The sequence below is a fragment of the Lepisosteus platostomus genome, chromosome 7 (genome assembly GCF_059453375.1).
Source record: "Lepisosteus platostomus isolate fLepPlt1 chromosome 7, fLepPlt1.hap1, whole genome shotgun sequence".
In the NCBI taxonomy this organism is placed as follows: domain Eukaryota; kingdom Metazoa; phylum Chordata; class Actinopteri; order Semionotiformes; family Lepisosteidae; genus Lepisosteus; species Lepisosteus platostomus.
The window spans coordinates 63,427,348-63,440,899 of NC_142617.1; the positions used below are offsets into that span (position 1 = coordinate 63,427,348).

At 41.5% G+C, this 13,552-nt stretch overlaps 1 protein-coding gene across 15 annotated transcripts in view; it reads right to left on the bottom strand.

The window, feature by feature from the left end:
* Positions 1-13,552, bottom strand: part of LOC148659459 (unconventional myosin-IXAa-like) — a 177,716-nt gene that overhangs the window by 131,751 nt on the left and 32,413 nt on the right. For 12 of the 15 annotated variants that reach the window (XM_088641710.1, XM_088641707.1, XM_088641713.1 and 9 more), the window contains exon 2: positions 5,340-6,258. In XM_088641710.1, the coding sequence (XP_088497836.1) occupies positions 5,340-6,182 (843 nt within the window). In that variant the 5' untranslated portion in view covers positions 6,183-6,258. Of the gene's footprint in view, positions 1-5,339; positions 6,259-11,127; positions 12,060-13,552 lie in introns of those variants that run through there. The other 3 variants (XM_088641716.1, XM_088641703.1, XM_088641715.1) reach the window with 2 other exon arrangements.

Sequence of the window (13,552 nt, forward strand, 5' to 3'; positions counted from 1 at the left end):
GACAAAAAAATATGATGTGCTTCAAACTGTATATATTCAAAGTTGTTTAAAATAGACAATGATAAAAACAAAGCACAAAGCAAGATGATTTCTGTTGAATTTGGCAAACTTGTCTGCCGAGAAGGGATTTAGGGTTTCCTGTTCCAAAATAAATCTAAGCTTTACTTTTTTTATATAATTGGAGGCTACAAACATGTCTTTCAGGAAAGATTGTTCAAAGACAAAACCAGACAGCAAATGCATTGCATAATTGAGATTTTCAAACCTTAATGGAGTCACCTTTGTGCATTGTGGAAATGGGCGAGTATGTTAATGACGACATCAACAGGTTTGAGTGCAAAACTGAATTTGTTATATAAAATAACAAGAGAATGCTCAATAGTTATGTTGCTTGATAAAAACAGTGTACCAAGCTTCCTTTATCTCAGAAAGTTTTTAAGGAGAATATTAATTATGCTAATTATGCAATTGGCCTTTTTTGCAGCTATATCACCCTGCAGCCCACAACTGGCAGCCCACTGAAGCTCAGCAGGTCTGAGCCTGGTCAGTACCTGGATGGGAGACCTCCTGGGAAAAACTGTGGTTGCTGCTGGAAGAGGTTAAGTGGACCAGTAGGGAGAGCTCACTCTGCAGTCTGTGTGGGTCCTAATGTCCCAGTATGGTGACGGGGACACTATACTGTATAAAAGGTGCTGTCTTTCAGATGAGATGTCTTGACTCTCCATGGTCTTTAAAAATCCCAGGGCGTTTCTCAAAAAGAGTAGTAGGGGCATTAACCCCAGTGTCCTGAAGAAATGGCCTTTACCAACCATGACCTCCTAATAATCCCTAATAATGTTGCTCTCAATTGCCTGTAAAACACTTTGAGTGGAGTGTCCAGAAAGCACTATATAAGTAAGTGTAAGGATTATTGTATTTAAATTATAATTTAAGTACTGTGTGAAGTCCTGCATTGGCATTGGCAATAAGTGCTCCAATTCCCTAATCCAGTCATGTTGGCTGCTCTTTAGCTTTAAAGGAAAAAGCAGTAGTTTTACTCTACAGTACTTAAAAATCCACTCCAGAGAATGTGTATCCATTGTAATTCTCCTGAAACACAAAAAAACCTTGGCTAACCCCCCCCCCACCAAAAAAAAAATCAGATATACTGTAATTTGTGGCTTTTTAGAAAACACAGCAGAGCACTTTGTGACTGCCTTTCCCCTCTACGTTGTTGCTCCTAGATTTCTTTCAGTGTCCTCATGATAAAATGCCTTCCCAGAACAAAAGTAGCTATTAAACCGGGCCTTAGTTCTAAATATCTGCCAGTCCCAGTATTTATTCTTATTTTTATAGTACCAAAACTGTATTTACGTCAGGTAAACCTAAGATGTTAGGTAACGATGCTCTAAAAAAGACTCAAACTGGAGCAGTAATTTAGAAATGATAACACAGCTGAATAAGACTGTGACAACATGTATATCAAATAGATCATAGGGTAATAAACCACAAAGTGTGTTTTGAACAATGAAACAATTATATTCCTAGCACATTATATTTAACAAAATTCAATTTACGCTCTTCAATACTAATTGATGATGCTCAGAACATTTTGAAGGTTGTATTGAAGTTCTTCTCTTCTTGAATAAAAACCAGACACTACAGTTCAAAGTCCACAATGCTGGAGAAATTCTACACTGTGCTGCCAGTTCCTGTGGCATTCAAACTTGTGCTTTTCAATACTCTTTCCAACAGGGGCATCCGAGATGTTTTATGCTCTCCCACAGGCTGTTTAATAATACCACTGACTCAAGGTCTCATCCAAATAACACAGAGTGTACAATGACTCTCTAAATCATATTTTACGAAACAAAGTTAAAACTCCCGGAGCCTAATTTCTAATGTGCATAAGAATTCTTAAAGTGCTTATTAAAGCACTTCAGCTGCTCCTGCCGAATGTATGAGAATGACCATTAGTTTGTAAATTCCCTACACTGAAAACACATTCAAGTATTGTTATCAGCACGGTTATCTGGGTGTGGATTTTTCACATTTTCTGTACCACATGTGCATACAGTATGTCATTGTGTTGTACTGTTCATGTATGGAAATCCTATCCAACTCTTCATCCCATCACTGCTGGTATTGAACATTTAATTACTATGCTATATTGCACAAGAAGCTGATTAAGACAGTTTCTGCTCAATGTACTCTTTGCAAAAAATCTGTCTTCACTTAGAAAGTCTAAAAATATGAGAGTGAGATATGTAGCCTTCATACTCTTTAAAACAACAGCCCAGGGCAGGGATGAGGTTAAGATAACAGCAGTCTTCTCAGGAATTCTGGGAGCCTTGAATCCAAATACAGTATGTCTCCTGTAGGACAATAAATATCATCTTCTATATGAGGTGGTGCAACCACAGTATACCAGGAAATTTTCCCAGGAACTCAGCTATGTCCCCGATTAGTTTTCAAGACAATTTCTTTTGCCTCTTCGTCAAAACAGCACTGTGGAGTAGACTCTTCTCTACAGAGACAGCCCTGAAAGCAAAGATTGTATGCAAACAGTGAAACCTGTACCCACTCAGTACTTACTCACTCTGTTCTACAGGACAAACACAAGAGCACAGTAAAAGAAGCCCACTTCCTCCCTAGGGTAATACACAGCTCTCCCTCTTGAGCAAAACTCCATGCTCCACTTGACCACTGAGATTAATCAGTAATAGTGGAGATAGCTAATCTTGCTGTGCAAACATCTAATGTTGGCATTGTGCACTCAAAGACCACTTTATTGTCGTAGGTAGTTAGAGATTAACCCAGATGCTTAAATACTAACCTTTCAAAATGTCCCAATAAGCATTCCTGAATGAGTTCAACTAAATATTGTACAGTACAGAACCTGTTTGTCAAGATGTTTCCCATTCGTGATCCTGTCATTTATCCCACTGTTCAGTTATGATTTACTTCTTAGAATAATTGGGAATGTAACAAAAAACTCCCTATAGCACATTGTTCAAGTTTATAATGCAACACAAAATAGAAAACTATAACATTTTTAAGTTAGTGTCAGTATGTGCACCCAAGTGAAGTCATTGGTGGAGATAATATTCATCATTTTGAACAAGGGATAGTATGAGACTAGTTCTCCAATATTTAGAAAATTAATATTATGGTGCAGAAGAAATGTCAAACAGCTTCATCCCAGAGCTACACTTTTTTACGATCCATGGATCCTATTAAAAATGACTGACAGGCTTAGCTGTTGTAAAGCAGGATTAGGCAACAGGGAAAATTAAGTTTCAAGAAAAATGTATGAGACGATAATGATTTTAAAAATCAAGGCATAAAAATAAAAACCTGTCGTCTTCTACTTCCAAAGTAGTGTGTAAACCGCATCTTTTGTGGAAGAGACACTTCAGTTTGCTAATTAAAACTGAAATAGATGAGTAAAAACTCGAGGTAATAAGGTATTTACTTCATAGAGAACAATCTGTTAATAACAAATGTTTCCACTTCTGCCATCCTTGGTGTAATTCATGGCATCAATCAAACAACAAGGCAAAGTGTATGCATTGACCACTGCAATGCTGCACTTAAGTGCACAGAGGGGAACCCTATCAAAGTCACTTTATGACCGCTTCAGTCTTTTTATTTGAACTTTGAAATAAGCCCAGTTCTGCCTCTGCCCCATTCTCTGGACAAACTTCATACATGCCTTTATAGCAAGCAGGAGAACCCAAAGGACCTGAAGTCAACAACCCACAGTCATTTAAATAATGAAACCCAATTGGAAAGAGTTCCCAACACACTGAAAACAAACCTATATTTTCGGCCTTCAGACAGTAAAGTGGGCCCTTTTAAACACAACATGAAGCCACTGTCAGAAGTGCTAGTTTTGAAATACTATATGAGATATCACATCGTAACAAGAAGCTTTAAAATAATGGCAGAATGAATGGTACTATAAAGACCCCACTCTCCTTTCTCTATTCAATACTACCCTTCAAACAGCCCATTCTCCATTTTCTATTGTATACATCTCTTAAGCCTAAACATAAACTAAATCATACCCAATAAGTACCATTCATTTGTAAAAATGTATTTATGCATATAAACTAAATAGTTCCCTTTAACCAATTAACAATATTGGGGCCTCTTAATGAGCTTGCATTTTGTCATAATCACCTACAGTAATCCACAGCTCAAGATAACATTGCAGTGACATTTACTACCTTAAAAACTGTAAATGCTTGTAGAACAATCAGTTCATACATATATATGGGAATGTACTGTTCACTAGTGATTGTTTTATAAGAAATAATAGATGTAACAGATATAAAGAAAAGAAAAGATCTTCAGTACAGTAAAACATTAGAAGGTACATGAATCTCCTTCTCATGCAAAAGGGAACTCTGACCCACATGTTTGCCGAAGGAAATCTGCCTTGGAGCACTTTTCACATTTCCACATTAGTGCTGCTGAGGCTAGATCTTGTCATGAAATGAAAAGCTCTTGAAAAAAGGAATGCAGTTTGAACAGGTCTACGTTTTTAGCATTATTATATGAAACATGGGGTGATATACAGGTTAAGGCACTAAAGAGAACAGTCGTGCGAGTTGTAAAGTTAGTGTGAGTCCCCTAAACTACTTGTAGCTTAGAGGAAAGAGTGTTTAGAGGAAAAAACAATAATTTAAGCAAATCATGCTGCTGACCACATAAAGTGCTTTATACTTTGGGGTGTGTACACGCAGGAGGGTGGATTAAGATTTCATCTCTTCCAAAAGATATTAGAAATCTGCGGAATGGGGACAGCTGGGCCCAGTATGTCTTGTTTAGTCATTTTGTTCACTGACTCTAAACCACAGCTGCCATCAACAAAAACATCACCTGCACACCACTGGCAAGGCACACCAAGACAAGACATCAACACCTGACTCGACACTGCAGAGCTGTCACAGGACTGAACATAACGGACTCGCATAAATAATTTGTAGCCCCTCTCCTCGTTAATCTGGCAAACAATGGGCTTATACATCCGAGTGCCTTTCAGAGGTTCATACAATCAAGAAAATGAGAGACTAAATATTTCTGCCTCCTAGAAAAGGAATGCTGCTCACTGGTCAAATGTTTGGATGGTTTTAGTCTTGAAGAAAATCCAGACAGATCCAAACAAATTGGATACAGAAAAGTTCAAAGGGTAACTAATTGCTAGCTCAGTTCTAACAGTTCGCTTTTACTTGAATAAATTCCTGAACGTCCTTACATTTCTCAGCGCCAGCACAAAAACTACGATATAAGAGACGGTAGGACACCCTGAACGTCTCCAGAGGCATGCCCACGCAGAATAACCAGAACCGTACCTCCAAAACAGGCCCTGCTCCAAGAATGATCTGCTCCACACCACTGGCAAATCCCTTCTGGCTGAGGGCGGTGAGGTGGTGGATGAGGAAGTTTGTGCTCTGCGTCTTGCCCGAGCCGCTCTCCCCGGAGATGACGATGCACTGGTTTCGGCGCCGCTGCAGCATGGCGTGATACGCCACGTCCGCCACTGCATAGATGTGGGGCTCCAGCTTTCCCAGCTGGTGGTTGTCATACATTTTCACGTACTTGGGGTTATATATAGGCAGGAACTTGAACGGGTTGATGACGATGAGGATGCTTCCCACGTAGGTGTAGATCTTCTCCTGCTTGAAGCGGCTGCGCAGGTTGTCCAGGAGTGTCTTTTCGTTGAGGTCGGGCAGGTTGCAGAGGTCGTCGTAGTGCTTCTGCTGCGGCTGGGGCAGGAAGCCCCTCTCCACCATGCGGCGCCGCTCCTCCGTCACCCGCAGCCACATCTGCAGGTTACCGTAGTGGATGGAGCCGTCCAGGTTCTTCTCGCGCAGCAGGAAGCGATAGTCCTCCCCGCTGAAGCGGTTCTCCAGGGCCATGCGGGGCCAGAGCATCATCCTCTGGACGGGGCAGTCCGTGGGGTTCAGAATCCATTCCTCCCCTCCGAACTCCTTCACCTCGGCGAGCACGTAGCATTTGGTCTTGTCCAGCTGGAGCTTGCCGATGAGGTGGTCTATGACCTCGGCAGCCGTAGTGTTTTTGCGGGCTGTGACCGGGCAGTAGATGGTGCCCTCGGCAATGATCCCCGGGTAGATCCGCAGGGTGAACTCGGAGTCCTCGAAGCGTCGTCTCCCTCCAACATCATGCACATTCATATTGGAGCAGCAGTTCCCATCAGCACGCGCAGCACATCCTTCGAAAGGCCTAGGAGACTGCTTCAAGACATCATAGCTGCGAAGGAGAGAGGGGCGAGACATGAAACATCGGCAAGGGACAGAGATCACGCACCCTAAACACAGAATAAGCTTCCACTATGGGCCGAAACACACTGAGATGTCATGCATGTCCTAGCAGAATGTGGATCTCAACAAAAACAGAGCGCCGTTATATTGTGGATTCCCCAAAAAACAGGTGTTAGTCAGATATTAAAATATAAAAACTTGTTATTTCCAAGAACAAATTTGAGGTCTCTGCCACGCGTCAGCATATTGCACTATATGCCACAGGAATGATCACTTAACGTTTACCACCTCACTGCTAGCGTGTAATAGCTGCCATGTTTCACCCAGATGGATGCTGCATTTTAATGGTGGATGACGTGGGCCTGATCCTATACATAAAGGTAAATGTAAGGAATTACCATCAACGTCATCCAACCACCAAGTGACTCAAGAAGGCACACTATCTCAAGAAGGTAAATGCAACACCACAATGTTCAGCAGTTCTGCGATATTTCAAAAGTGTGGCAATTTTGTGCCTTTACTCATATGATTAAAGTTGTGGTTAAGGCACTCGTGAATTTTTTTTCTTATTAATCACTGATCTTTCCTATGAGGTTTGCTACTGAGATGGCCTATAACAGAAAAGATGCAGGAAGTCCAGGCAGGTGGAAGCCAGAGGAAGTGACTGACTGCAGGCTGGAAGGCATGAGCCGGCCAGTGAGTGAAAGGAAACAACAGGGATCCAGGGATAACGCACACAGTGCGGGGGCTACTTTCCCAAACTCGACGCAGAGACAGCCTCCCTCGTCCTGTGCCAAGGTTCACAGCTGCCACCTTCCACACGGACGTGTCTCTAATAAAGACACAATATCCTAATTCACTTCTGCCCAGTGGTAAACAAATAGTATCCAGGGGTTACCATTCATGACTGTGACTACAGCACAGAGGAAACAAAACAAACTTCCTTTCTGCTAGTTTAGACCCTCAAAACATGGGAGCTGTTAAATGACGACCATCTGAAGGCAGAGATATCTATCTGTATCTGGCACCAAAAATCACTTCCAAGTTCAATAAATAGCAATTCCTGATTTCACAGCAACAAAAGAATGAACCTCGAAAGGCCTCTGCAACAACAAGACCAACCCTAAAACGAAAGAAATTGCTGAAAGCTGCCATAAGAGTTCTTATCGGCAAGTCTTAGACTTCCCACTAAAGTTTTTAATAACTATGTTCATGAACTGAGCTCTCATTCACGCACGCTCTCTTCCTAAGCTGTCAATTTGTACTTGTCTGGTCTTATCCTTATCTATCATCACAAGCCAATGACTGCCGATCTCCTCTGGCTGCTGGGCCAATGCCAGCTATCTGCGGTCTTCTTCATATTGCAAGGTTCAGTCTGTTACAGCACCCTGCGTGGCTAACACTGTGTGTGCAGTTGAAGTTCAGTCTTCCTTTGGTAGTGATAATTATAGCCCACCACTGAGAGCTGGTACAGAGTCATCATACACCAACACACTTCCTACATCTTAACTGAGAGCAACTGAAACAGCCCCTTATTAACTAGAGCATTTTTGTTCAAGGCAGAAACCATACAAAAACACCTCAGGAGAAGGTAGCCATAACACAAGCATAAAATGCTTCAACAAATCAGAATTTCAGTCCACACTACCATCATCCAAGCAGTGAACCTCAGTGACTTCTTGAATATTTACCAAGCAAGATAAATAAAGGAGAAAAATCCTCATGCAAATGGTCCTGTTCAAGATGAACATGTTTGATGATTAATTTACAGTGGAATCAGGCCTATCCAGGTGGACAATTGATTATTAATATAAGACTGAACAAGCTGTAATTTAGATCAGGTCTGCATTACAATAAGCTAAAGCACTGATTGTTATGCACCACAAATTAAGTAGCTATTCTAATTAGCTAAACTATCTGAACGATTATTAAGATGTGATGCTATAGAATGATTAAAAATATGAAAAAAATTTCCATATTAATAACGGGTATCTTAAGACCAGAGCATTCCTGATGCTGGATACTAAAATCTATATTTGAACAGTAACAGCTTTTTTGTAGTCTGCGTGGTGAAGCATGTTTGAAATGTGATGTCATTGTTTCTGAGAAAACTGGGATCTGATTTCCTTTACTTGGGAAGAGAAAAGGCTCTCTGGAAAAGATGAAGTGCCAGATTTTCAGAGGTCCTGCCCCAATCACAAGAACTTTCCCTTCTCCCTTCTTTGCTTGCAGATTGTAGCAGATAATGCACAATTCACCACTACTGGAAATCTATAGAGGATGCCTGAAGATGACTGGAATTAACAAGACACATAGAACTATAATTCACATGGGTTGATGTTGCTGATCTCATGCTCCAGTGTCTTCTATTCAGTAACATTGAGGACAGCTCCCAGTTGCCTACCAAAGAAGGTAGAAATGTAAAAAATCTTACATTGCTGGATCAAGCTCTCTTAATTCAGGAGAAGATTGAAAACTGTAAACTCTTAAAGCATGACATTCTGAAGACTTTGGTTCATTTATGCTTGCAAAAGACACAAACATACTGTTGCTGAACAAGCAAACACCTTTCTGGACAATCTTCAGTTAATGCAAAACCTCGCCGCATATTATAAAAGCTTAGGCTTGAGCCATATAAGGCACACGTGTATCTGGCAAGACTTGCTGTAAAACACATAGGAGATTTTCACTAGATACAGAAAATGACATCTACGGTTTTGTTCCGGGAAGCAATGGAAAAGCATGAATTGTGTCACTGACTTTTAGCCTTAAATATGAAACAACATGAACCATTCCTACAGCTGACCCCTGCCGCCTGCTTGCCTGCGCTCCAGAAGAGAACAAGGCTGCTCAGCAGGAGATAAAGCAGGGGGCTCATGGAATGAGATAATTGACCAGATAATGACCCTTCGGCAGCTGGTTTCTTGACTGATGTCTTGGCGGGTTGGTGGAGGAGGAGCACAGACCCTTGGGGCATACCACTCACGCACCGACATGCCTCATGGACGCACTCTCTAGACCAAAGGGTCCGTCTAACAAAGAATTCTGGTTCTGTTGGACACACACACACACCGCCACAACGTGACCCACTTAAATGAACAGAATCTTCTAGTTACAATTATTAAAACCGTCCCCCAAACCTATCCGTTCCTAGACACAGTTTAAGGTACTAATAGTTACAAACTGGCCCCCCGCTCTCGAGGTTTGGGGGTAATGTCTTTTGCATTTCAGTTACACTGTGCAGAACCTTGTCTTTGTGCCCTTTGTGTTTTCTGTGTTTGCATGTGACTGACAGACAACAAGGTTTCATTATCACAATATTACTGGACAACAAGGACTTTTCACGCACAAGGAGAGCTCAAGAAAACAAGATGTTGTTTCTACGGAATCTGGCAGATGTCAGGAAACAAGAATTCAAGATGTCTAAAAACTTTTAAAAATAAGGAAATCAATAGAAGCTATTAACTGTTTCACCTGCCTTCTGTCTTCAAATAAGATGCTTTTTCAGAGGGTACCAGATAAGCTCCTTTCAGTCAGATACCATTTTGACCATTTTGATTAATACTACCTGACTTACAGTTTTTGCGAAACCTATTGGCTTTTTCACTTGTCCCTGATGCAAATCTCCATAAACATCAAGCGAGTAAAAACCTGTCCATCAGTGGAATGTTTCACAAGTATTGTTTAACTAGTTAAAGATTAAAGGGATCGTTTGAAGGTACTATTTAAAGCCTACCCAAAGCCTTAAAGATATCTCCAGAGTGTTGCAATCAAAGATATGCTCCTAGTTAAACATAAGAAATGTAGTACATGGTTATTCAGGGCTCTGAACTGACCAGCTTTGTAGTTATACTAAAAGAAGTCTGACAGGTGTATTCTATAAACTGTACAATTATATCACACAAAGTCACCATTCTAAGTCTGACAATGCACCATTTTCAATGTGGTGGTGATTTAGTGAAGTAAGCTTCAAAAGGCCACATAATCCCTAGGCAGTGATTTAGTGTTAGTACATCATCAAACACCATTCTCCTCAAGATACCTCCACCTTGTATATCATTTGGTAGAAATCCAGATCTTAAATTATAACATCCTCTACTCCTAGCTCTTCAACAGTGCACACACAGACAGAGCTTTGTAAAGATAAGTAGTTGAAGATTCACTTACTTTTGATCTAAAACTCAGTGATAACCTTACTGATATTCATTACTTATTTGCTTGGTTTATCTGTCAAATGAGACCTGAGCAGTTTTGTCCCAATGCAAAGGATTTGTTTCAGCAAACACCAACCCCCTCAAAAAGCAACAAAAAGGGATAGCAGGGAATTGCCTCAAAGGATCCATAATGTGGTCTTCTGGGAAGAAACCTTCCAAATCTTGTAATATGCAAGAAGAAATCCAGCGGCTGTCTTGCCATCGTTGGAATTGGAAATTTTACAGAAAATATTTTTCATGTGCACTTATCTTTAATTCCAAAATGTGTCTTCATTTTGAAACCAAAACAGACTTAAACACATTAAAGGTAGCAATATATTTCATTCTTAACACTGAACTTCACACTTCTATATTTTAACACCAATAGAGAAACCCTACCCACAGATACTTTCAGCATTCCGACACTGCTGAATGGCTTTTCTTGTTTTGGGAGATTTACCTGAATAAAAACATTAGGGACACATGGCCAGAGACTACACATTTGTGGCTATAATTACTTCTCAACTGTTAATACGTACATAGCTTATCATTAGAGAAGCTTCCAGCAATGCTGTGATTCAGTGATTCAATAAAGCCAGCCACTCCACTAGATAAAAAAGGAAAAGCTGTTACGTCTTTGCAACAAAATTTGTATTCTGACTTACCCTTTGGTATGTGAAAAAACAAGCTTGGAGAAGTAGACTTAATTTAAACCAAACTACAAAATCCCTTAAAATGGATGTTCAGTGCTCTTTGAGGTTCCATATACAAAAAGATTGATGAAAAAATGTTTTAAAACTGGGGGAAAAAATCCATTACATTGCAACTTTCAGCATCCAAATGGAAGTCCAGTGTGCCTCAACGTGGGCTTGCTTTGTAATAAAGGGCTGCAGACGGAGCTGAAGAATGAATTGTTTTCCAGGACACGTCTGTGTTTTGAAAGGTGTAGCTGGCTATCGGAGCTCAATGGAACTGTAAAGCACTGCGTGCAGACTTCCTTGCCAGTTAACTGACTGGACTACAAATGTTCAGAGTCTCACTCATGTTTGCCAGTCCTCTCCTCCCCACAGAAAGTCAGTCGAACCTCAGGCATGGCAATCCCCAAGACGTGATAGGCTCCAGCCAACAACAGACTTACTGTCCCCATGCGCTGATAAATGACAAATGTCAGAGCAAACGTTGGGCAGCTCCGATTCCGAGACGAAACCACAACAGCTTGTCATTCAGCCCCACTTTCCAGGACTCAAAGAGTTTCCTGCATTGTGATGTGACATTTCACTCTCCACACATCACCAACCCTCTCTCCCCAGAGTCCACGGCGTGGCCAAAGCAGGCTCTCTAAACAACAGCCCATTGGAAAGAGAAATTCCCCCGGCAGTCGCTGGCAAATCACACTCCCACGTCAGTGCACACAACCACTGCCTCCTGTTTTTTGTCGTTCTGAGCCGCGAGACGGACACTTGGTGCCTCCCTCTCTATCTCTTGCTCTCCCTCTCTCACTCACAGCTTTCATTTTGGATGCATGACACAGGGAAGTGGTGGAGATGTGTGGAGTTTGGCAGGGGTGGAGGCGATTGCTTCCTGAAATCTGATCACGAGAGAGAGCGAAAAAGGGAGAGTTTGTGTGAGTGAGCAAGAGGATTTCAGAGCCACTCCACCAAGAGCCAGCCCACGGTCAGCAAGCAGCCTATGACAGAACTTCACGGATCACTGGAGCCTCCTACCCAGCAGGATAGGAGGAGGATGACATCAGGACACACTGCACAGCTCCCACCCAGGAGAACCTGGCTCTCCCTGTCAACTCCCTCCCACTGTCAGCTCAACAGGATGCAACATGACCTGCCAATCAAATCACTGAGCACTCTGTGGTAATAAAGTCAAAAACCTGAACTTGGGGGGAAAGAAAAAAAGTTGCTGGATTGCCTTTTGACTTTCAGATTCTGGGCCTGCCGTGAAAAGCCAGCCATCGTCACTCCCTGTACTGTACCACTGCTTTGGACCCTGCTCTGAGGCAGCTGTGCACACCTCTGTACAAATCCCTGCAGCAAGCCTGGCTCTGAGTGAGCTCAGTGGGCCTGCAGCTTATTTGCATGCTTTTGAATACAACCGTTTTCACTGCGCCATACAAATCAACCACTTCATTTAATTGACATCCCTGTCAAGGCCAACAGCGAAACAATGGCAAAATGAAACAGAAGCATTAAAACTCTTATCTATGGTAAAAGTGGAAAAAATATTGTAAGAAAGGAAATGGATGAAAGGACGCATGTTGCCATTTCGTAAGGTTTTGATCAAAGGAACCTGTTTACTCTACCTCAGGCAATCTTATCTCCAGAAGCAAAATGAAAATTGATATGTCATAATATTTTAGCATCCCTGGCCATTACTAGAGTTTACACAATTTGTCACCTGTTGTGACACACTGTACTTAAGAGTCATGATCGGTGAATCATGCAGAAAGACTTTCAATAAAAACGGCATTGTGTTAAACAGAATGGTACTTCAGCCATTGCCATTACATGCATGTTAACCACTATAAAACCCCCCAAATGAAAACATATTTAAAGCTTTGTTTCTATCAATATCACTAGTAATCAACCACCTAGTAACACTAAGATGACACTCTTATAATACAGAACCTGTTGAAAACCTGTTTTGAAAAAGCAAATTCCTTACAGGAGGTAGCAAGCACTCCTAATTCCCCAATGACAGATGAAGAGTTTTATTCAAGCAGCAGGCACCACATGGGCAAAAATGAAAAGGGGGCTTGACACCCCAGATTCCATAGCCTCAGGGAACTGGTCATTAGTGTCCTTTCGCAACTCCACAAACAGGTCTCTGCTGAGGAGGCTCACTAATGGCCAATAAAAAGAGTACAGAAGCAGTAAAACTCCATGAGAGTAAGAAAGAAAAAGGAGCTGCATTCAGAATGATTCATGTGGCAGGTGATGCCAGTGCAGAAAACTGAAACATTGAAACACATGGTATGTCATCCGAGCCTCATTGCCAAGTGAAGATGAAAATGAGGTGTCAGACACTCCTAGCAAAAATGATGCATCAAAATTCCATTACATACAGGAAAAATATCCC